General features: G+C 37.3%; 2 protein-coding genes across 3 annotated transcripts in view; both read right to left on the minus strand.

The window, feature by feature from the left end:
- Positions 1–3329: 3329 nt before the first annotated feature.
- ttc12 (tetratricopeptide repeat domain 12) lies at positions 3330–19920 on the minus strand. Of its 2 annotated transcripts, XM_042415002.1 has the most exons (21): positions 19726–19920; positions 19114–19268; positions 18898–18919; positions 18473–18550; positions 18234–18355; positions 17626–17685; positions 17071–17142; positions 16594–16654; positions 15667–15855; positions 12668–12737; positions 11339–11427; positions 10879–11047; positions 10354–10449; positions 9082–9142; positions 8836–8970; positions 8585–8677; positions 8165–8233; positions 6155–6256; positions 5533–5632; positions 5120–5348; positions 3330–3487 (listed from the first exon to the last, which is right to left on the minus strand). In XM_042415002.1, exons 1-21 carry the CDS (start codon positions 19778–19780, stop codon positions 3418–3420), a joined length of 2097 nt encoding a protein of 698 aa, XP_042270936.1. In that variant the 5' UTR covers positions 19781–19920; the 3' UTR covers positions 3330–3417. The 2 variants fall into 2 exon arrangements, with proteins under 2 accessions (XP_042270936.1, XP_042270938.1); XM_042415004.1 differs by lacking the exons at positions 19114–19268; positions 19726–19920 and having other exon boundaries at positions 18844–18919.
- A 4324-nt stretch (positions 19921–24244) lies between these two features.
- Positions 24245–26107, minus strand: part of si:dkey-103g5.4 — a 49397-nt gene continuing 47534 nt past the window's right edge. Inside the window, exon 34 of the mRNA XM_042414492.1 lies at positions 24245–24399. Within this exon, the coding sequence (XP_042270426.1) occupies positions 24369–24399 (31 nt within the window). The 3' untranslated portion in view covers positions 24245–24368. The remainder of the gene's footprint in view (positions 24400–26107) is intronic.

The following is a 26107-nucleotide window of genomic DNA, read 5'->3' on the forward strand; positions in this document are numbered from 1 at the left end:
AACAGCAAAGCCTTCTCATTTCTGTTCAGTCCTGTTTACAATTACACAAGTCCCAGTGAATAAATGTTCTTATTACTGTTTCATCCAACTGAGCAGAAGGTATCGGTTGTTTGCAGACATACACAGATGGTATCATCCCTTACAGAGAGCTTTTGTACTCCACAGTTCATTTGTACATGGATTCGATTTCTCAGTAACCCTTTCTTTCACACTCACTGTCGCTGCTACATACCAACAAGTGTAACAGACTTAAAAAATAGCACAATATTAATGGAACCAAATAGATATTACTAAAGTACTGTACTGCTGCTTACACACTATCATAATCTAATGATGTCATATATAATAATATATCGGTCAGAGGGACCAAACAAGTACTTTTACTGAAATACTTAAAGTACACTTTGCTGCTATTACTTATGTATTTGTACATAATTAGGATTTTTCATGCAGGACTTTTAGATTTAATGGAGTATTTTTACATTGCTGTATTGGTATTTCATCTGAATAATAATGATAATCTGAATACTTCTTCCACCACTGTCCAAATGTAAGCATTTATGGTATTACTCATTATTTTAATAAGCTGCATAGATAGAAATTGACACAGTTTGATGGCAACCATACTGTTATAATATCTAAAGAATTGGGGCAACACTTTTAAGAACATGTTCACGTTATCAATTCCCAGAACAGTTTTGAGGGAACTGAAACTCAACATGCTGATTGTCATGCACGAGTGAACACTTACATGAAATGCCTTTCTCTCTCATTTGTGACAGTATGATCAGAACTAAGATAACACCTTGTAAAAGAAAATCTAAACTCAGTGGAGTTTAGTATTGCACCTCTATAAAGTCGGGGAACTTGCAAGTGACAGATTTTTCTTTTTATGGTCAAAATCAAAGCAGCAGAGGTATCTTTTATAGATCCCCTGTGACTAGTAAATGCCCAAGTCTTTTAAACTCCCAGTTTATAATTTTGTCTTCCTGTTAAAAAAATGAAGTCCCCAGGGTGAGATAACCCTGAAATAATCAAAACTTTGGAAAGCTCCCTTCAGAGCCACAGAACACATTATGCGACTATTTTCACAGGCTGAGTAGTACTCTTTATGACCTTCATGTATAAATTTGGTGGAGAGCCCTTGGTAGAGTTGATTTATTTTCGTTCAAGGTAAGGTTAATCTCTAAGCCATCATCAGATATTAAGTCACAGCTCTAATTACTTGGTTATTTACTACCATATGTTTACATTATACGTATGCTGTTCTTTGGTTAACTGAAAAAAGTTGCTACAATTTCTGATCAGTAAACAAGCAGAGGATACTTCACAAACCTTTTTCTTTAGTTCTCATATATAAGGTTGATGGGTCCACAGTTGTTCAAGTCTGTCTTAAAACAATAGTCAAGTGTCCATATGAACATTTAAACATGTTTTGCCCTCTGTAATCATTCCTCCTGTTCATACTGACCATTAGAAAATGCACTTAAAATGTAAGTGATGAGACAAAATCCACAATCGTCGTTTTGAGCAAAAATGTATTTAAGTTTATCTGAAGATAGTATGTGGCTTCAGCCGTCTAAGTTAGTCAACTAAGGTGGATATCTTCGACAGTCTTTTTAGTAAAAAAAAAAAAAATCCCTCTTTGTGTCTCGACGGACAGTGTTTCCTGTTCAGCTGCAATGGGAGGATAGTAACAGGAAATTTGGCAGAAAAGCACCGAAACTTTGAAAGGTATCTATTGATTTGACTAATTTGGACAGCAGAAGTTTCATATTAGCTCCAAAAAAACTTACATTCATCACTTACAAATACATTTTTGCACAGAGGGAGGACTGTGGATGTTATCCCATAACTTACTTTGAAAGTGCATTATGAGGGGATCTCTTAATGGCCACTATGAACAGGAGGAATGATTACAACAAGAAAAATGTGTGTTAATGTTTATTTGGACACCTGTCTGTTGTTTTAGGGCAGACTTGAAAAACTGTGTACCCATCCTTTAATAACTCTGTGGCCTTAATATTCATACTCAATTTTTCTACATGTTATACCAAGTTTTTGATGCTATCCCATCACAGGTGTATGCATGTGTATACCAGCAAACACACTGTCACACACTCACATCTACACTCTCAGGCTTTATCACAATATCATGTAGTTAAGGTGAAAGCAAACATCTTTCCTGTTCGACTTCTCTCCCAGTACAGCCCTACAAGCCAGCACAGTGGGTGTGCAAACATTATGCTAGCAGAGTTATGGCTCTGACCTTCTCACAGTGGGTTGGGTTCAACGTTCAAATAGCAAGAGCAGCACTGTGGTGCAGTGGCTTTAACTGTTGTCATTCAACATGAGAAGCCCCATGTTAAATGCCTGGGCTCTGCCCCTTCCAAGAGTTTAGAAGTTTTCATATTTCAAAGAAATGCAGATCTGGCAAACTCCAAATGCAGTCGGACTGTAAACAGACTTTTAAACACAAATGTGTTTATTTGGAGATGATTTGTCCTTCCAGTGCTGACATCCAGAAAATTCAAATACATATGAAAAGGTAGTTGTAGTTTATCACTTATATACACAGGACTTAACTGCACCTTTCTGGAAGTGAAATCAAAACACAAACTAACAGACTAGACATCTAAAGAGCCAAAAAATCTGAGAAATATCAAGGGTGCCAAAAAATAAAAGGCCCCTTTAGGGAGACTCTTTTTATAAAGCTTATCATTATGGTCATATAGGGCTACAGCTGTTGTGATTGCCAGTAATAGAAGCTGTTAAGCAAGCAGCACACTGCATAATTTGCATTTAACACACTTCTCCATAATAACTAAGAGAAAGATGGATATATAAGTACCCCTGTGCACAGCCTTAAACCACAGGGACACATTGCCCTAATCCACGTCTCACTTCAAATACCATCAATGTGTTAATGCTGCTATATCAACATCAGTCCTTCACAATCCAACAATTACAATATGTGCCAAAAGTATTCAGAACAAATATTTGGATTTATGTTATGACTGATATGATATTTGAATCTAATAACACATAAAGATGGTAAAAGTGACTTTACTTACGCCTCCATTCCCACGTCTTGATGGTAATTAAACATATAAATTCACATGGGCATGAGAAACAAGGACAGCCAAGAAAGTTGCCATGTTTATGACCTTGTTTATGTAGATTAAGCAATTAGGAGCAGAATTTTATTCAAATGAAATAAATCTTTGATTAATCTCTAGACAGGCTTAGCTTTCTTTTGTAAAAAACTTCTATAATTTAAAAATGTAATATCAGTTAATTAACCAGTAGTTAATGATGAGAGTTCACTATCAGGTCTAGTGAATTTTTATTTTCCCCTAAAACAGAGGACAGAAGAGGACAAGCAGGGAGATTATAAAACATGTTACTGTCACAGGTTCAAATGATGAGCTTCATACAAGAGTGCAGGATCTCAATGCCATGTAGTTCTTGCAGTTTGTTCACATGTCTGGAAATGAAGAAAACAGGTTTGTCAAAAAAAAGGGCAGTGACAAGGTCTTCCTGGATTGGCATTCCATTCAAACAACCCTTGTGTGAATTTGTAAACTTGGGAACTAAAGATCTACACCGTCACGGCAGAGCTCTTTAGCCTGGAGGTTCAGTAAAGATCTTTGTAGGAATACAAGACATGAGACATGTTTGTTGCTTTGGGATACGACAACACAACAATTATACTCACGTAATTAGAGAGATGCTGTATGAAAGATCACCTACAGCAGCAAAACATCAATTCAATTAAGCATGTGATTACCTTTTATTATACTCAACTTCGAGTGTAGAAATAAAAGTGTGTTCACACTGACTGATATATTATTATATATGACATCATTCAATTATTAATACTGAAGCATCAGTGTGTAAGCAGCATGTTACTGTTGTAGCTGCTGGAGGAGGAGCTACTTTGAACTACTTTATATTCACACAGCCTAATAATGTAACTTATACTGTAACAATACTGAACTTAAGGTAAGGGAAGCTATTTAATGTACACTTGTAGCTGCTGGTCAAATAAATATTGGTTTTCAAGAAACTAAAATATTATCTTTAATATTATTTACTGATGCATTGCATATTCATTTTAGTTCTAAATTTAAAAGAGCTGAAACAATTCCACAAGTGCACTAATAGGGAAGTCGATAGATGGAAAATTAATCATCAAAAATGCTAAACATTTTCTGGTTCCAGCTCCTCAAAAATGTGAGGCTTTGTTGCTTCTCTATATCACAGCAAACTTTATATCTTTGGGTTTTAGGCTGTTCGTTAGACAAAACAAGCACTTTGAAGACGTCACTTTGGGCATTTTTCACTATCTTGAGACATTTTATAGACAAAACAGTTAATTAATAGAAAAAATAATAAAAATAAAAATAGTTGTTAATTGCAGCCCTGAAATATATATCCAACAGGTAGCAATGTTTTATTAATCATATTGCCTATGTGGCAATAGCATAAATTGACTAAAATTTGTTGTGATGTAAGCCCACACCCAAGAACTTAATACTGCAACCCAAACACAAACCCGAGCTGAAATCAACTTTCTATAGTTAAAACTCTCTTGCTCTCTGTCCCTCCTCTTTCTCTTCCACTCTCTAGACTGCAGAGGGCACAATCTAAAAATGCTATTAGTGCAAAGTGCAGTAAAGACATGACTTGGTCTGCTGCTGGCTATCAGCCTTTCCATCATGATTAAGCAGTAAACTAAATGCAAATATTAAGAAACAGTCTTCATACTATGACCAAGCATTAGCTTAGTTATCCAATCATCACCCACACAAAATGATTCTACAGTAGAGTGGAACATGTGTATAAGAGCAAACAAAAAAAGCTCAAAATAATACTAAAATAAAATCAACTGCATTTTGAATACTGACTTTGAAGTGTTAATACCAATAACAAACAGTTGAATATTTCAGGCCAGAAGTCACTGAATTTGCTTTATGTGTGACCAACTTCTTAACCAGAGCTATAACATCACATTAGCTCATTGTCAGTGTGGCATTTGATCTATCAATGCTCCTTCAGGCTAGTTTCTAGAATGTAATCAACAGCATGTGGTTTATAGAGTGAGGTGAGAGGGCACCTGGGCTCTGATCGACATAACTTCCCCAGAGCAATCGCTGCATTTTTCTGCACAGCTGTCCTCTTAGCGTCCCCTGCAGCGTGGCGCAGCAGCATCAGCACAATATCAGTGCCCAGCAGGTTGCTGGCAATTCCCTCCAACTCGAGGCAGTGGGCCAGACACAGGGCTGCATTTCCTGACACCATCTCATCACAGCTGGAACCCAGCAAATGACGTAAAACAGACAGTTCTGTGTAGAACAATAAATGAATATATGAAAATATATTAACAAACACACATAATGGCATGGAAACACACACACATGCATATGATAGTATATACACAAACACATACACTTCATTTGCATATTATGTAAACTCAAATATTATTCATGGGCTTCTAAAAGTAATGTAAACATGTCAATCATTTCTTACTTTTATCAGACTTCACTAGCTCCTCCCGTGCCAAGCGACTGGCAGCAGTGCACACTGTCAGAGTCTTAATGGCATACTTAGTGGCAATCTGCCCTGTTCCCTGGATAGGCAGACAACAAAATGTGTGTGAACATATGTTTGTAAACTCTAACTTTATGTCAGGCACTTAGAGGGCCTAAGAACTGACCTGTAAGTGAAATTAGTAAAAATCTTAAGGATATATACACAGTTATTTAAAATGCTGTTTTTTTTTCTTCAAACAAGACTATTGTCATAATACAATACACTAATAGTTTCATTACTAATACTATGATCGCAGAAATATACAGATTTTTTTTAAATGAAATTTATGTAACTTGACCCTTTTCAGGAACTGTGCATAAATGTAATGCTGGATACTCAAGCTTCACACCACCCAGAAACAAAATTGCTAACATATTTGGCTCAGGCCTAGTATGGAAGGTAAAACATCTTATGTAACCTGTTATATTACAAATGACATGCAATTTTATGTCATCTTTAATCATGTCAATCTTTTAAGAGTCCTAAATCCAATTAAAGATGGGCAATAGATTATTTTTCTATGAGTATGATAGAATCTCTGAAACTTGGCTGTGTGCACCTTCAGCAGTCTCCTCATGGTCTGGACCACATCCCCCTGAATAACATGCTGAACGGCCTCTGAGGACTGTGGGAGGACAGTGCTCAACACACCTGTGGCTCTCTGGAGGACAAAGAATTTGTTGGCAATAAAAAAGGAGACAATAGAAGATAAGAGAAAAAGTAGAAGAAATATAGATGGGAAAACAAAGCGGAGAAATAGACAAGATAGCAGAGAATCACGAAATGACTGCTGGAAGCTAGCAAAGAGAAAAAAGTCAATGAAAAGAGACAAGTTGAGACAAAGAGAATGGGAGAGTGTGGCAGGAAAAAGGTGACGAATAGGAAAAGAGACATGAAATGAAATCAGTTGGGGTTATGGATTGAGTTTGCAGCAATAAAGGAGAGAAAATGCATTGTAAAGATGGTGAGAGAATGTGTGAAAACCTGTCTGAGTGAATATAAAATTACAGCAACCCTTTCAAAGACAGAATAATAAAATGAAAGACAAGAACAGGCATAAAATACAATTAGAAAAACATCATACATGGGTGCTTGCTTTGTCTTGCAGGTGGGATCTGTTGCATCACACATTATCATTGTATACAGTAATTTGAGGACACAATTTAGTAATTTTACACACAAATAAAGTAATTTCAGGGTGTGAAATACTAAATTGGGGGACAAAATAACAATATTTAGTTTAGTTGAATGAACAATTTATCAAAAAATCATCCATCTAATGAAACTTGCATTTTAGCCGATGTAGCTGGCAGTTCATCATCAGTATTCATAGCAGCAGCAAGTAGCCATTTTCCACAAATTTGCTCTGATTATGTCACTGCTCGCTGCGTGCCTAGCACCAAATGGCAGACAAAAAACAATTAGCGAGTAGCTGGTGAAGAAAGTTAAACATCTAAGCTGCTTAAGACAAAAAGAGTTGCTGTAGACCAAATCAGTTACATTTGTCAGGTGGCCAGAAACACAGCTCCAATGGAATAATAATGTTCCTCCTTGTCTGCTACATTTGTAAAAAGAGAACAGACTGCTAACATGCTAGCCATAACAACATTTTAAGGAAATCATACTGTATGTCAAAACTTATTTTGGAGTTCTTCTGCCCCCTAGTGGACAGTGATTAATACAGCTTTAAATCTTTGGAGAATTTAAATTTAACTGGCATGCACATATTGCAAAGTTTGTGCAGTAACACTTCTTCGCTTACACATCTCAGCTCCCAACAACTCCTCTCAACAAAGCCAAACCTACATGTATACAAGACAAAAAAGAAAACAGAGCTGCATTGATAATTGATACTGAGGGGACACTACAGATTGTGGATTTAGGGATTTGGCTTAACCAATATGATGGATTGCATCATGCAAGAGAAAAGTAGTGAAGTAAAGTCAATACATTAAAAGAGAAGACAAGAACAGAGAAAAACATTGAGGAAAAAAAAAGGATGTTGATACCAGGCAACAAGGAAGAAAAAGTGTCAGCTAGGCAGTGAGTGAGCACTAAACAGAGTAAAGAGACAGATGGGTTGGAATGTGGGACTCAAAGGGCATTGCATAGGCAGTGCACTAATAGGCATAAGCACAGACAACAGCACCTGCAGCCGGAGTTTTAATCAAATGTAATGACACATATACAGGATCCTCATCATCGTGAATTGCTGGTACCCTCTTTTGGGACACATTTCCAGCAAGCGCAAAAGCCAAAGAAAAGGCCATTACTAAAGACAAATGTCTTTTATTTTCATCTAGTTAACTGAAAGAATGGCTTTTGCTTTGGATGCACGCAACTTTGAAAAACAAATAAGAAAAAGTTTTCAGCAAGTCATCTCAACAACTGTAAAAAGTTTTATTTTGCAAACCTCTCTTGGTCCAACACAGTCACACATGAAAACCTGATGGGAGTTAGGATACGGTAAAGTCTGATATGGTAGATGTCCTAGTCCTACTACTGATTAAGAATCTTTTTTCAGCCCTCCTGAGTACTATTGTGTAGTGCTATAGTAAGATTCACTCACAGTTATGACGCCTCCGTCACTATCCTTCAGCAGACTCAGACAGCAGCCACAGAGTGAAACAGCATGTTCCTACAAAGCAGCAGAGATAATAGTGGCTAAGCCAATTTTCACATATATTTCACCTCTAAATGGGTGACATAACACGTCAGAGTTCACACAAATGCTCCCACTGCTTCCCTTAATACATATATATATATTTCTTTAACAACATAGTCTACTATATTGAATTCAGTGGTGTGAAGTGGATTTTCAGTCAAATTCTTTCCAGATGTCCCCAAAACAGAATGACACTTCATCTCGATATTATCATATCAGCAAAAAGTGCAGTGCCCAATATTAAGATAACTCAAGATACGCCAGAAATTCATTTCTGAAACAAAAGTACTCATAACATACCCAAGCAGGCATCGCCTGTCTTACCTGGATGACTGGAGAGATGATAGTTGAAAGGTTGATGATCAAGCCAAGCAAAGGGTAAAGGATTTCTTTGTATCCACATGTACTGCACTGCTTCTGCAATAACAGCCAATAAATTCTACACTGATTAAAATGCATACAGTGAGCGCAAACATAATATCCAATATAGACTAATTCCATTATGTCTAACTGTGACATTCACACTATACTGATGAGGTTTTTTTTCAAAGGGACGAATCCATAATGATACTAACAATGGCAACCAGAAAGGCCTTCCAACATTCAGGATCATGAGCAAAATTGTGACAGATGACATCATCCCGAGTCAGACAGCCAATAGCCGATATCAGTGATGGAATGACATGCTGATTGGACTTGTTGATAGTTCTCTGAAAAATTAAGCAAACAGATGTGCACATTTGCTCAGACACACACACAAACAAACATATCTTTACATATACAATACATAGTTTATATAAAAATTAATCTACATGTCTTACCAGTGTTGTTGTAAATGGCACAATGACAGCATCTGTTCTCTTCCTTAACTGAATGCAAAATCTGCAAGAAAATATGAAAAGATTATACAGACACGGTGTACATTGGTATAAACAACAGTATAAATACAGTATGGACAATGGCTGAATGTCTCAAATTATACTAATACATACAGGAGTATCATATACAAATTGTTAAGTCAGAATAACCATAAATGTTTGTGCAAGGTAGTGAGTGAAGTTAAGTTTAATCTTAGTTTGAGTTCTTCACAGCCCAACATGAAACTAGGAAGCAAAACAACTGAGTCAACTGAGCAACTTGAAAGAAACATTTGGATGAACCACAAAAGAGGGGACTTCTTCACACAAATGCAAAAAAGTGCAGTAATAAGTAATAAGTGCATCAGACACCACTGTAGACCCATATGGTCTTTTACTCCCCAAAATACACTAAATATCAGAGTCATAAAGGACAGTTTACACAGCAATTCAATTAAGTGGTCAAATAGCATTGATTGCCATGTCTCTGAAGATTCACACTCATCCACTAAAAACGCAGTAAAAGGCAGATGGATTAGCTGTGACAGCAAGGTCCACTTGCCTTTGACTGAAAACAATAATTGAATATGCTGTATGGTATATACAGAATGTATATATTGTATAATATACATAAATACCTGTGTGTTTGTGTTTGTGTGTATATACATTCAGACTGTTTTAGTAGTAAAGATTTGTACACCAAAACAAAAAATATCCATTAAAGCGCAACATTGACCCAGCTGAGCTGTTATGATGAAAAGAAAACCTCTGTAGGATATAACACATTTTTGTTGAGTAACTCTCTTTGAGCTATAGACAGGGAAAATTGATCTTCCCATTTCACTGCTTGGCACCTCAACTTATTTCCTGCTGTGTTTGAGAGCCTGGGTTGTCCTTTCATGTCTATTTTCATGAGGCGCCAAAGAGGGAAACAGGTTGAGAACGGCCTTTTGCCTTCAAGTGACATTAACACTTGGATAGCACATGTTGATTTATTAAAGATGCTGCACTTTCCATTTCTCAGAGGACCTCTCCTGACGTGGGTGGATTTTAAAGTGCTTTTAATATATATGGTTATGATATATGGTAGGATAATAGACTGTCCTGTGGCTCATGAATTCTGCAGAGTATCTGAAAATGTGTGTCCTTGTTCGGAAATCAAAATTAATCATTTTGTAGGGACTGAGGAGAATAGCTCTGGTGTTTTTGTTTGACTGTGTTGTTTCGTAGTAATACTTGTTTTCTGAAGCAAAGTTCTCCAGAATCTTGACCGCTGTGTTGTCCTGCTGCTGCTCGGGCTTTGAGATGCACACCATGAGGTTCCTCACTAACCTTTAGAGCCAGATTAAGAGTAGAGCAAGATAAAGAAACAGAGAGAGAGAGAAACAGAGAAAGAAAAAAGAAACATAAAGAAAAAGAGAATCAAGCATTTTGCAAAATGATATGTTCTTAATAAATATCATCAAGATATCAGTTAATATTTGGCACCCAGATAATGATGATTTGCGCAATTCTAATAATGCCAAATTGGAGCAACACAATCACTTATTCTTCATAATTGTTTGAAAATCCAATCAGTAGCAACTCAGATATTATCACAGGTCACTTAGTATGATTTTAAATTTTTGTAACAGAACAACAATATAAAACATTTCCTGATATCCCATTGAATGAACATGACAACAGGACAACGACTTTACTCAAAATGGAAAGCTTTTTACACCAGCTGTGATATTTGCATCAACATAAAGAAATTCTTACATGTGCACATTCAATTTGTCAAGGGCCAAATGTCTCCCATGTGGCATCTGTGAGTATAAACATAGTAATGCCAGGCATTCTTTCCGTAGTGCAAGATGCTCTGATGTTACCAAGTGAACAAAAGACTCTCTGGATACTGGGCATGTCATCAGCATCTTCTGGTTTTCATCTGAAAGCAAAAGAAAAAGGGGTATGTAAGGATGAGTCATATACTTTGTTGTTGGTATTAACATAATATCATTGTGAATAGCTGTAAATAAGTTATCACAGTTGGCACAAATAGATGATGGACTGACAAAAGGGGTTTAAGTAGCACAGCGACAAGCTGTGCAGTAATCATACAATGCCATAATAGAAGGTTATACTAGTATTTTTCCTGTATTTTCCTTCCAACTCAAGGAGAGCAAATTGCTACATGGACAAAGACAGAAAATTAAGTGTAACTCAATTATCTGCATACCATTTTCACAACAAATAACCCTCCATAATTTTAGAACAGACACGCACAAGTCCTGGCTGTGTGGATCCTTTGTTTTCTGCAACAGGCAACTGTGGAGAAAATAAACAAGGTAGTCTTATCTCTGTCCTCTTCCAACTGACATAAAACAAATCAAATGTGTTGAATAATGATTTTGTTTTTTTACACAGTACCTGTTACATAGTATCTCAACAAAATGTATGTAAATACAAAAGATGTAACACATGACAAATATCCACAATATTTTTTTTTTTCAAGTAAGGGTTAATAATACAGACAGAGAGCAATCTATTATTTCATAGGGATATCAAGCAATCTTGCTGCAGCAATGGTCTATTTTTTAGGGACCAAAAGGCACCCTTTTATAAAGACTTGACGAATAAAGAAGTGTGTGTTAAAGATTGTAGTGCTTTTTGAGTAACAAAGCCACTTGGCCACAATCACAAGTTACAAATTAATCACAAGATGCCCTCTGTTATCCCACTAAGGTGAGTGCATTTGACATGCCACTGTTGTCATTGCCCAGAAGAAGTATATATGTGCTGCTACTAGTGGACTAAATGTTATAGCCTGATTTCTTACCCTAATTTTATCCTTAAAAAGAAAAATGTGTTGCCTTTTTGGGAGACCTATAGGTTTCACACCAAGGGGACACCACTGATGACTTTTTTAACTTTCAAGCATTCTAGACCTCTCTCCACATTGCCTTTTTGTAACTCTTGATAAAGAATTTAGGCTTTTTACAGTATAGCAGTGCCAAGAGGACATGAAATCAAAGTGCCCCTTCAGATTTTGATCAAGATTAGCCTTCTTTGCTACATCATAGATGTAGCTCTAGTAGATTTCAGCTGGTAATCTATGATATGTCAGGCTCACAGCATTGTCCTAATTGGCTATTTTCATCAAGCTCAGACTGCTTTTTTTTGCCCTCTCTACTTTCAAGACACTGTGTTCTTACCTAAATAATGACAGTGCTAACAATATACAACATGGAAAGTATGTGACAAGTTAATAATAACCTTACTGATCTGACATGAGGGAGTCATAATTTGTATCTTGTACAAAACACCCCCTCTTTCTGGGACAAAACACAGTGCCTTTGCTCATTAAAGTCTCCAGTGTGATAATCTTTTCCTCTTTGGGTTATCACACAAACAACCAGACAGAGGGAGAGAGAGAGAAAAAAAAGGGGGGGCGGAGAATGATCTCTCTAGTTTAGGCCATCATTGTCTCCGTATCCTCCTGTCTCTGGGTCCATCTGTCAAAGCTCCACTGAGGCCTGACAGCAACCTCTCCCTCTGGTCTCCTTACCTCCTCACTGTGTCATTGTTGCTGATGATACTAAAGCCATTGTTCAGTCTGAAAAGGGTCTGGCCAGTACCTGTTAGAAGAGAACAGTAGATAGTGTAAGGAGGCAGAAAACCATATATCATCACCGGGTAGCCTCAAGGTTTTAGAGAAACATGAAACACCCAACTCTTTTAGTTTAGTTTGCCTTGTTCACTGGTTTGCAGTCAAGGGCATGAGAGAAAATAATAAATAAAATGTGGTGCCAGAGTGAGGTACAGTGAGGAATGGTCTATTTTCCACTAACAATGAGTTGGAGTATACAGAAAGTAGAACAAGGAAGTGAGGGAGTACTTTTAGGGGAGAAAGCTTGTAATGTCAGCCCTGCTGAGATCCTTTCAGTTGTGAGTTATGTAAGTTTTGCCCTTTTCCATTGAATGGCACTGTGAGACAGGCATTATATCATTTGACAGTACACTTTTATTCATCTAAATGAAGAAAAAAAGAGACTGGATAAGAAATGTTTGCCATTCTGCAGAGGACAGCCAGTACAAAGGAATATGGTGTATTACAAGTAGTGATGCATGTTGAAACAAGGATAGAGAGCATTACACTATGATGCAAGTTTTTTTTTTTTTTTATAGCTGTATGGTTTGTTGCAACATGCTTAAGTTTCACCCCATAAATTCCATCAGCCTTGGCTGTGTGATCGAAATACCTCAGCTGATGTTATCCTAGGCCTGTATAAGAGCAGCAATGGGGCAGAGCATGTCAGAACTACTTCATTAAAGACACCTACTTAGCTGAAATACAACAAAATAGATACTCCTGAGAGGGCAAATTACCTTGCTGAATTGTACTGTTAGGCTGTTTTACAAAACCTGTGAAGTCTGCCTTTTGGCAATAGCTAAAAAATAGTTATTTTAGTGGTGTGGAGTTTCAAAGTCATTTGTTGGGTCAAAAACATTCACAAAAATATCAGCAGCTGACAGAGGAGGGGTGAACAACCTGATGAAGAGCAACTGCTGCCTCCAAGTTTCTACAATTACCCCTTTTCATAAAGGACTTGGTAAACAAATACTGTATCAGATACTTTTCAACCTGATGCCATCATTATAAAATGGGTGCATGAGGTGAAATATCTTGTGCCCGACAAATTTCCCACTTTGACACAAAATTACAATGCTTAATCTGTGCCAAGAAGAAATTAGGGCTGTAAGGGCATTTTCTCACTTAACCTGTTAAATTCAGTTCACTTGAAACCGCATGCAACAAGCACTGTGCTAGAATCAAGCTAAAACAATCACATTTGATTTGTCTCATGCAACTATTTCCCTTGTCATGTTATGGTATGGGATGTGTTGTCTCCACTTTGTGAGCTCTTTCTTCTTAATCAGGGATGTTACTAGAAATTGTGGCGTCCCTGACAACAGCTCATTCTTGCCCTGAAATATAGAGACGGGTGGCAAATTAAAGAAAAAACCAACATAAAGTGTCTTAGTAAGGTGTTGGGGCCACCACATGCTGCCAGAACAGCTTCAATAAACCTTGGCATTGATTCTACAAGTCTCTGAACTCTACTGGAGGGATGAACACCATTCTTCTCCAAAAGATTTCCCTCATTTGGTGTTTTGATGATGGTGGTTGGGAGCACTGTCTAACACGTCAGTCTCCCATAGATGTTCAACTGGGTTGAGATCTGGTGACTGTGAAGGCCATAGCATATGATTCACATAATTTTCATACTCATCAAACCATTCAGTGACCCCTCGTGCCCTGTGAACTGTGGCATTGTCATCCTGGAAGAGACCACTCCCAACAGGATAGAAATGTTTCATCATAGGATAAAGGTGATCACTCAGAACAACTTTGTTTTGATTTGTGGTGACCCTTCCCTCTAAGAAGACAAGTGGACCCAAACCATGCTACACTCACTGTAGGTGTCAAGCATTCAGTTCCTGTTTTTCCTTTAATTTGTCACCTGTCTGTATATAAGCATCAATAATCCCTGTCCATCTAGAGGACCTCAGGCTAGGCTGACTTAAATTTACAGAGCCAAAGGACAGGTACCACTATTCACTAGCTACCTACTATAAATCTGACAGGGTTGAGTGCAGCTATGCCACTGAGGATATGGAATGGACACCTGCTATCACAGACGTTTCACTAAATTGTACCCAAGACAGCTTCAGAAAGCTTAATAGTGTTTTCTGTCTTCCTATAACAACCCCCTCAATACATGCTCTCTACACCAAATGCCTATGTGACCCTGTACCTACACCAAAGACAATCCCTATTTTTTATAATGTCATTTTAGTTTCATAATTAATGATAGCTGATGGAACAGTTGATGCTGCTGGCTTAGAACAGTTCACTCAGCAGTTCAGCAACCAAATCAGGATTTATAGGCCAGGGGAATGTCTAATTCTGCTGATTGAGATGATCAAAAACAGTTCGCAAATCAAATTATAGCAGCACAGGAGGTTTTTCCAGGAGTTGCAAAATATTATATACAATATATACATATACAATTTGTTGTTATTGTTCTGAGAACAGAAGAAACTATTTTTTTAAAAATGTTCTGCACAGCAATGTTTTATGCAAATGCATAAGTGTAATTTTATAGTATTATAGTATATTTATCTTCTCTGTGCACAGTAGACACAGTAAGTTTTGCTCTTTCAATGTGGTTTTATAGTCTATATTGGAAATTTGCTCACTGTGACAATCAAGTGGAACATGGAGAGAAATCAGTGATAGACACTGTTAGGTCTCACCTCTCTTCCATTGTCATAGAACAAGACAAGAAACAATTTTGCGGCCCTGCTTCACCTGATGCCAGTACTTTAGTACTGTATTAACTCTATTTTCTCCGTCAAGTCTTCTTAACCTTCCTGGCCGATCTTTTGCTATCACTTTAGCCATAGTCCCGTGAAATAGGTAAACCAGTGAAGCAGTTATTGAGGAAAGAGGGGGCACAAAGAGATTAGAGGAGAAAGATAATTGTACAAAGCATCACTCACAGTCAGTAACTGCTTGTGACAGGATCTCCAATCCTCCGCAGTAGTAGATTGGCATCTGCCCGGGCCTTGACAGCTTCTCCAACAGCTGGGGCACTGTTGTGGCCTTCCCCTTTCCCTTGTCAAACTCTTGCCTCGCATTCATTTCCTGACTGTCTTTTTCCTCTTCCAAATCTACCTTGGTTAGGTATTCTGCATGGGGAAAAACAAAGAAGTTAAAAGAGAAGACAAAGCATACTGTACAGTAACTGTATTTGCACTATCACAGTAACAAGTGAGCTGAAAGTGTATTACAGTTAAACAGCCTGAGATGACAAACCCACTCGCCATTTGCCTTAAATGTGTATTAAGATAGCAATAGGTTAGAAATTTAAGTCTACACTACATACGATAATAGCAAAGAGACTGCAGAACTGTTTACATAAGACCATCGATAGGAAGGTCAGGTTGTAAAAAGAATTAAAGGATGAATTATTTTCAAAAGTATTTCTAAAAATAACTATAGTACTGAGCCCAATTACACTGGGAAGAAAACAAAATGTCTTTTTTGCCTTGGCAACGGCAGAGTGACATGGAGCTTTAGGTTGTCATGAAAGCCTTGCAATTAAATGCGCTGCTACTGGAAGTCAGTGAGGACCACATCACTGACAACCAAGTCAATGACAGTGGAGAATCTTTCCTCTATACTTTGGATTAGCTTCAGTCTTACTTTAATTCTGTGCATAAATGTCAAGATCATCCTGATTTAAGTTGAACTGATTTCATAAAATAATAATTGAGTCACACTGAAAATATCTAAAAAGCATGAATACGTTCTAAAACTTTATATGATGTGGAATAATAAAGCCCTAATGAGGACAATGCCAACAGAATGACATACATACATGAGAGTTTTCCAATCCTAACCCCTGAAAACAACATTTTCTTTACCTTTTGCCATCTTCTCCTTCCCAGGTTCCATTTCCACTATCTTTTCAAAGCAGTTTCTGGACTGAAAAAGACAAAATTTGGTTCATCACTGGTTAAATGATGTGTTTCACTGGTAAAATCCACTCCAAAAGCCTACAGTATCGCAGCACAAGACTGACAGAATCTAATGAATGGATTAAAATAGCTACACAACAGATTTTACAGATGACTGCTGTGAGATCCCATTACACTCATTTGGATAAATACTATGCACATAATATGCAGTACTGGCCAAATGCTGCATATGTGCTAATCCTTAGTTTAAAGCTCTTATTCACTTCATTCTCTATTCCAGATAGAGAACTGTCATAATGTAAACATGTTTCTGCTATATATAGTTAGATGAGATGCCAAGGGTGGTTGTGTGTATACAAGAGCAATGTGTAAAAGAAATGTGGTGTGATTAGATGTAATGAGCGGTAATTATACTTACTGTACCTCATCATATTTCTTCAATGCCAGATATGCTTTGCCCATGTGTATGTAAGCCTTTATGCATCTTTCATTGCACTGACGGAGAGAAAATGATCATGGGGGTATATTAGTTAAAACACTTAATCAGCAGCACATCTACATAATGGTGATTTAATGTTTCTGCATTGATAACACTAGCGAAGTAAGGCACAAATATTCAATCTGAACTTCACAAATACACCCCACTCCAGCAAGCTTAGTATGTGTTACAGTGATATCATTACATACAATCATTTCCTTTACAGAGTTCTTTGTCATCCAAAAGCCTATTTCATCATAAAAACATACAAATTAGGAGCAACCCATGAACACTTCATTTTTGTCCCCTTTTTCATACACAGCATTCTCTTCATTTCTGTGCTGCTGATGACTTGTAGCCTGCACCTATAAGAGGACCCAACCAATTTCCTACCAAACACATGTTTTCTGAGCTCGCAGGATCACAATGAATGGTGCATCAGATGAAACTATGATGAATGAGATTGCAACTGACTAACCCAGTTCCCAGCTGGGTCTTACCTTCAGGGCCCATTCACAGTCACTGATGGCCTCCTTGTACTTTTCCAGCTTGATGTAGGCCTATGTAGATTTGAACATTAGACAGTGACTAGGCATGAAAAAGAGAGAAAAAATCTTGCCTCACAAAATAAAGAATCTGATTGGTATTATAACATTGTTTGGTTATCAATACGACAGTCCTGACTTTCAAGACACTAGGTCTAGGTCTATAGATAATCATATTGAAATTTAAATCCATAGCGGGCAACCCTCAGGTTGCCTGGAGATCTATTTGAAACAAAAGTTTCTTTATGCATGCTGGGAAGGACAAATGGATGTCAGAGAGAGGAAAGGAAAAAGGAGAAAGTCAAGGGAGACAAAGACAAAATTTCATTAGATGTTCACATGAAGGAATCTATTCCACTGAAAAGGCCACACATCCTCCATGAATGTACACAGCAAGAGAGACAGAAGGGCATGTATGCACGCACACAGCAACAGACTACACACAAGCACACAAGCACACAAAAGCCTCTGTGTTTCAATTTCCTTCTGAGGAACAAAGAATTATTTGTCATTTTCGCCATTAATTCATGAGCTTAAATTATAAAAAAGTTGAAAATATTCACTTGTGCTCGGTTGGTGTACAAATGCTGCATGTCTCGTAGTTCAGCCAAGCCGTCACTGTAATACTTCACAGCAGTTTCATAGTCTTCTTGGGCAAAAGCTTCATTCCCTTTATCCTTAAATGCTGCACGAACACAAACAGTACAAAATTTAAAAGGACGTGCTGCTGGCCCAAAAGAGCAGCAAGTACTGCAAACTGTTCACCTCCAACAACAGCTTTAAGGAACAGAGAATTACACACCAGTGGCCTTTTTCTCTTTAGCAATCCTCCTTTTTCTTCTGTCTTCAGCATCTCTCTCCATAATCTTCATGAAATTTTCTGGTCATGAAAAGACAAATACTTACAGTAAGAACAAAAAAGGTGGCAACTGCAACGATAATTAAATTTTCTCTCCAATCGTCAAATCAAAAATTAGGGCCTGGGTCAAAGAAAAAACAATTGGCTTCTAATTATGTGTTTGAACCCAACACCGGTATGTGTTAGAAGTTTTTAAACTAGTTTTTGGAAGTCATTATTAGTGACTATAAAGATCCCCACAAGCTACTTACTGTGTGTGATTGTTAATGCTAAAAAGGATCCTATGCACAATAAAGACATATACGTCTGCTTACAAATGTTGTTATTCATTGCAGCAGACAAGGTTTTTTTTTCATTGTTGTTCTCACCTGGACTTTCACTCTGTGGACTCTGTAAAACACACAAAACAAAAACAAAATAATGTAAACAAAAACCGATGTGTGTGTGTGTGTGTGTGTGTGTGTGAGAGAGAGAGAGAGAGAGAGAGAGAGAGAGAGAGAGAGAGAGAGAGAAGAGCAAGAGACAGAGTGCAATTGTGTTTGAGTGACATGTGGACCATAGCCTTTGTGTCTTTATGTCTTTACCAAGGGAACCTGGAGTGGTGGGTTTGTGTTGATTGCTGTCTTGTTGACTTTTGTCCTACAAGGTTCATCCAAGGCAGCAATATAGCAATCAGCTTTCTCCACTGCCTTCTGCTGGACTTCGACATCAGAAGAGTTCAGATCCTTCACTAACTCACCTGAAAATAAATTAATAATTAATTAATGATTTATTTTACTGTGTACAGCTTTCACTCTCCATTCTCACGTTAAATATGAATGAATCACATCTGCAATAAAATATAAATACATTTATCTCACTCAAATTTATACATCAACCATGTTTTGTATATTATAACCTATTTGCATAGGTTACAATATACACACTACCTTTCAACTCATGAAAGTGGACATCATATAGAAAAAGAGGCTACAGTTTCACACAAACTGAATGATTAAGCATAACGTTAAAACAGTAAATTTTACAACATATACGTTTTATTTCTGTGGTTGATGACGTTTAGATATCTCTAAAGTTAATATGTCACTAATGGTATTTTGGCGTTAACACAGACAATACTCCATCTTTATGTTTAGCTAGCTAACTTGTTAATGTTGGTGGTTCCGCTTGATTAACTTCACGGCTTTATTACTTACTTATTTTGTCAACATTCTTCAAAAAACTCTCGAAGTCTTCAAGTTTGTCCATCATGCGTTTGCTCTTCCAAAGCTGTTGTTATAATTCAATAACCTGTTATATCTGACGCTAAATTTACTTTATGCTGCTGACTTTTCCATCACGAGTGTCCGCGTTGTGAGTTACCATAGTGACGCGATGCCTTCATGTCTACTCGTAAGTTCCTGCACTAAACCTGAAACTGGACATACTTGTAAAACATCTAGACCCGTATCCACCTCCCTTTGTTGTTTATTCATCATTAACAACAAAATGTATCACTGTAACTTTTTTATCACCTTGCGATAGGTGAACTGTGCATACAACGGGTAACTTTTGTTCCTTAAAATTGTGATCTTTCCGAAAGCACTTTAAGGCAGCACCTCTTACCCTAGATTTAGGTGGCCACATTTTTGCCTCAGTCCAAAACAAGAGAATAAGTGACAAATGTATTTTTTTTATGACAGGAGGAGGAAGCGCTGCATGGTTGTGATGGCTCATACGACAGGTGCTCTTTAGTGGTGCAGGTGAAAGTACAAAAAGCAAAATCCAGGAAGTCTTGCTAAATATTTGTCCTTCAGTGGTACAGTCAACTCCGTCTTCAGGTGAAATAATATAGTGCATATATTCTTTGAGCACAGGCAATCGAGCAGACCAACGCGTATCAACTCTTAAATCTTCATCAGGGTCTGACAAACACATAATCGGTGTGAGTTATGTACCAGCCGTGGGTGGCATTCCACCTAACACATATGGCTCTGAATACCCAATAGAGGGCGTTAAAACAAAAGCATGGGCCCCATACATACATACATACATACATACATACATACATACACACATACATACATGCATACCAAAAATGTGAATCTACAATAAGGCATGATAACAATAAGTGATTTACATATTGAATCCCGAAAATACTGAAAAAACTCAACAAATTCTAATAAACAATAATATTCAAAAAAGTAAATGAAAAAAAATATGTCCATGCCCCAAAACAATTCCACACACTATCAATATTTTCAATTAATTTCAATTAAGACTAGTGCATCTGCACCAAAAAACAAGTTTGCATAAAGCTTGTAGATACACAAATCTCAGTTTGACAACTGATTACCTGATCCCTTACAGAGTGACCAAATAATTAAAGCAAATGCTAGAGTCTACTACAAAACAAAATTGGCATCTGTAAGGAATAAATAAGCATATCCAAATTTGTCAGATTATATTATGCTCAAGTGAGTGACGATAAAATGTTGAAGTGTAAAGACACTATAAATATAGGCTGATGGCAGTCACTAGACAATAAGTGTATATAATGTTTAAACGAGCAAATTTTTTTCACTATAGTTTCTGGCTGCTGGGGATTTTTACATTTTTCCATGATTGTCTGTACCAGTAAAGGACAAATATTTGTCAAAGATTTGTGATTTCCCACCACCACCACCACCACATGTATTCTGTGCATTGGTATAGTGTACCAAGTGGCCAAAGATACTGTCACCTCAGCACTTCAATGAATGGGCTTTTATGGTTTTCAAGAGTGAGCATCTTAATATGAGAGCACCATACACCTTGAATTTGAACCACAAACTTTGTTCTTCTTTTTGCTCAGCAATAGATCAACACTGCCTCCCTGTGGTTTAAGTCACATAAAGAGACACAACTGCAGTATGTAAACGTGTTTGCTAAAATCAGCTGATTCTCATTATATAGTAGATGAACATTAAATTTGACCATAACTTTAAAGAGTAAAAAGCGACTTATCTCCATATAAATGTAAATCTATACAGTGGCAGAGAGAGAAAAGACTCATCAGCTCATAATAATTTCTTCATACTGTGTGTAATGGGGCAGAGAACAGAATTTTTAACAGCAACAGGAAGGGTCCATTTGATACCTCTAAAACTGTTATTACCTATGTCAACTATTTGAGCTAGTCAGTTAATTAAAACCAGTATTTTGACACAAGCACAATCAGTGGATGAATATTATTATGTACTGTATGTAATAATCAGTATCTTAAAATATCCAAAAGTATCATAACTACACAATCTAGGAAGTGTCTGCTGTATCAAGAGTAAGAAATATGGCTGAATGCATTCTTGTATGTAAAAGTTACTATGCAGTTTCGTTCTTCATCTAGCCTAGTGGAAATTCTCAGAAGTAGGTGATGACTACTAAAACAAGTACTAACATTGACTGAGATAAACTCATTCATGTGCAGTGAAGCTGTAGCAGGATAGGCGGTGTGGCCTGGGCATGCCACATATGGCTTTCAGCTGTCTATGCTCATCTGGGCCATGAACTTCAATGCCAGAGGGGATATGAAAGACAATCTCTCTCTAATTGTGACGGTATTATAAAACATAAATGTTATGCTATGTTAATCTCAGGCATGTGCAATCACTGGAAATAGGAGGGCAAAAGTAAGGGGGCAGAGGGGCCTGCACTCGCCCTTGTGAGTCACTTCAAATGCCCCTATATTGCAACACTTGCGGTAAATAAAATAAAAAAAGACTTTCCTGTGAATCACAGAAAATCTCCTGCATCTGGTTTGCGTTTGTGTCAACATCAATAGTGAACACAACAGCTGTGAGCGCAGTGCCAAAGGTTTGGGTCCATCCAGTAGGTTATGTGGGCTGGCACTGCTTCAGCCCTGAATGGTTTGAGCTGGACTCCGCATATTTCAGCTCCTCAAAACTGGTATTTTAATATAACAGAGTGGAACTTAACGTAACGTGGAGGCGACAGGGGGAGGGAGAGAAACACGGTGCTGCATATAACAAGATGTATACAGGCCATGGATGTATTACAGGCAGTAAAGTTGCTGTTTACAATGGAGCGGTTTCTAATGTTTTATGCTTTCTTCCACATTTCAGCACACAGATTGATCCAATAATGAAAACTGCAGAGAGCACAAAAGCCTCAAATAACGTGGCTTTAATTAGCGGTAATGCACACACACAGAGTTCTCCACAATCACAAACCAACTTCCATGTGTTTTGCTTCTTTTACTTCTCTAGTATATAACATAATCTACTGAAATGCCTGTCAGAATAGACTATAGCTACAGTATTAATGTGACTCAGGCAGGTCTGAAACTGTTACACACTGATTCCAGGTTTATAAAGTGGAATTGTTTGCAATAAAACGAGGCTTGTTTGAATTGTTTACTCCGGTTAGAGTAAAAGATTATTGCGTTTAAAGCTGATCAGAAAAACATTGCACAGCGGTTTGTAATACTCACAACTCTGGAAAGTTATCACACTGCAACCCTGTTTACTAGTGGGCACATGTGGAATGTGTTTGTGTCCTCGGCTGTATGAAAAGGCCATAACACACACACATAAACACACACACACACACACACACACACACTTCTGAGATGAATCCAGCTCCACTAATAACAGCACAGTAAGTAATCAACATTCAACAGTAAACTTTTTTCTTTATATTTTTTTATTCAATTATGTTCCATAATTTTAATATTTTTTTTAAATGTAGGTATTTGGGATATTTACCACATTTTACATGATTTAACAAAGTAATTCAGATTATATGGGCACATATTTGAAACAATTAGAGGAAACCATCTGATAAGCAGAGAGTCCTAGAAAGGAATGGCAACACTGACCTCATCCTCACAGGACCACTGCGCTCACAACCAGATCACACTCAACAATAGCCACAGTGGGACTCTTTATCCTCAGTTGCACAAAGAAAATAAAGACATTCCGCATTCACAGCATTGAGCATCCTGACTTGTCACACACTTTGATTTTGTCGAAGTTTTGTTAATAGGTCTCGTTTTAAAATTACCATGCTTGCAATACATCTGGAACATTCCACAGTGGCAGGCTTTTAAAGTCTTTAAATAGCAAGCTTCCACAACCAAGACCTCAAAGGTCAAGAGAGATTATTGCCAGACACTTATACCAAAAGGAAGGGTTTTTGCAATGATGAGGAGTGTGGTGAGTAAACATGCTTTTAAAATAAAGTTAGCCCGTAGAATTGGAATATACAGCTGCTGCTTATGCACTGAGTATCAGAATAATTACCAGAGCTTGTGATCTGCATTGCACATGTCAGCTGTTGAGGAATAATAATGGCAGATATACCACAGTATGTGTGGACTGAAGTGGAACAGAATGTATGGAGTTATTTCCGTGACGGCTATAACAGACAGGGGCTTTTCTGTGGCCAGACTCAAACTGCCACAGTGTCCTGTCTCACAGAACAACAGATACTGGCAATACAATGCTGTCATTGATTAAGTGCTCTCACTTTATCTGCCTCTGCACAATAAATCTGCTCATGGCTCCAGTCTTCCTTTTGAGGTTATTTCAAAAGATGAACACCACTTTAAAACTCCACTGCAAGCTAAAAATTTGTTTCTAGATAAGCTATGCTTACTGTTTTGTAAACATGACAGACGAATACTGTACACAGAGTCCTTTCAACAATCTTTATTATGTAGTACACCATTACAGTAAATCCAACATGAACTATCACATAAAAATGAAACTGTTGTTCTTCCTGTTTTCCCTAAATATTTAACGATGAATCTTCTTTCACTTCTCCTTTAGTTCCTCTTTGTCAGCAAACATTGATGCTGAATTTAGGAGATCATGTTGGGTCCAGAAGTAGACCTAAAAAGAAAGGACTGGTTTGAAATACAATATATAGAACAAATACAAAATACAAATATGCAAAAAAAAGCATCATAACCCATAATCAAATAAATTGTTATGGCAATGCAAAGACATGTCTATTGCAGAAAATTCTATTATGATTATATAAATAAATATTAAATATATTATGATTTTGCTTCTTACTGTTATTTTTTACTCTTTTTAATATGAAAATTCTCTAAACTGTTGAAGAAAGACAAAAAAATGTAAAATAGGAAGGTGCTTTCTCAGAATCAAATGCATTATCTGCCTGCAGCAAGACCTTGAACTTGGAGAATGAGCATTATTGTCCTACTGCGGACTGTCAGAGTACGCCCAGCAAAAGCATGCAAACATATGACTCCTGAAGCCCACTCCCATTTGTGGCTCAGACATAACCTTGCACATCTGATTTACTGGCCCTACAACTGAGACATGATGAATGGAAGCTATTCCACTGCCATTATCCAATCATTTAGGTGCGCAGTCAGTCGTCTGCGCTCTCTCAAATGAATGCTGCTATAGCGTACCCTGGCAGGCACCTATTGTTATGTACTTAAACATTAATTTTGCCGACAGCTTATCAAATTATTCTTGATTGCTATTGAGAATTGTGTGAATCTATTTTGTTGGCAGTGACAAAATCTGCACTCAAACTGAGAAAATAACTTAATTAGCAATGATTATGGCATTGTGCTGATGTGTAATTACTAGCTATGAAGATGATTAAGTGTGAATACAGTGATTTTAGAAGATAAAGGAGACAACAAAAAAACTGAGGCTTATCAAACATTACATTGACAGGGATACACATTGAGATCTCAAAGCTGCACAATTGTAAATTTACTTGTCAGATAGCCGATGCCCTGGAATGACATGGAAATATTATCGGAAATTACACTGGACTGAACATGAAACTTCTATTGATAATCACTACAACTTCTCTTAAGATTTGACGTATGTTTTCAAGAGCAAATAAATAGCATCATTATTGATGACAAAGCCAGCTGAATGAGTGAGCCAATTACCCACTTACAACTAAAACTGCACTGCCATAGCAAATCAGAGAGCATGTTGATGATGAGATGTGGACCTTACGAGCTGAGCATGAAAAAGATCTGCAGAAGCTGCTTCATGTTGTGGTTGTATGGTGCAGAAAGTAGGGACTGGTGGTAAACCAGTATAAAACACTATTTTCAGACAGGAATTAGTTGCAAGCGAACTTGCTTTTTATCTCAGTCCATAAACTGACCAAAATAAGTATTCAGGTTTTAGTTTGAGGATTTCGCTTTTAAAAAGTGTATTAGTGCTTTAGTTAATTCAGCAAGTAAAGCACTGAGATCAGTGCAGAGCATAGTCAAATTAAGTAAGGATCTGAGATTGTGTCCTGTTTCAGGTTTTATGAATGTGTATTGTAACACAGTTAATTAAAGAGCAATTTTGAGCGTTTCTGGGTTTATAAACTCAGACGTAAATGTGAGATGATCCAGCTTTAGAACAGATTTGGGAATACAGTAGGCCTATGTCTGAACAGTGGCTCACTACAAAGATCTTTAACTAGGTTATTTTGCATGGGCATCCCTGCTTACTGAGGTGAAATCTTTATTTTGTATGAGTGATTATTTTGTTATTTTTCAAAAGATGATTATCAGCACAAATTGTTCCTTATGTATAGGCTAAAGAAACA

This window comes from Thunnus maccoyii, chromosome 6 (assembly GCF_910596095.1).
Source record: "Thunnus maccoyii chromosome 6, fThuMac1.1, whole genome shotgun sequence".
Lineage (NCBI taxonomy): Eukaryota > Metazoa > Chordata > Actinopteri > Scombriformes > Scombridae > Thunnus > Thunnus maccoyii.

Coding starts and splice junctions, on each gene's coding strand:
- ttc12 (XM_042415002.1), bottom strand. CDS start 19,780: ATGATGGACAAACTTGAAGACTTCGAGAGTTTTTTGAAGAATGTTGAC. Junction 18,356..18,472: donor TAAAGAGAAAAAGGCCACTG/GTGTGTAATTCT, acceptor GTGTTCGTGCAG/CATTTAAGGATAAAGGGAAT. Junction 11,428..12,667: donor AACAATGACACAGTGAGGAG/GTAAGGAGACCA, acceptor TTTTCTCCACAG/TTGCCTGTTGCAGAAAACAA.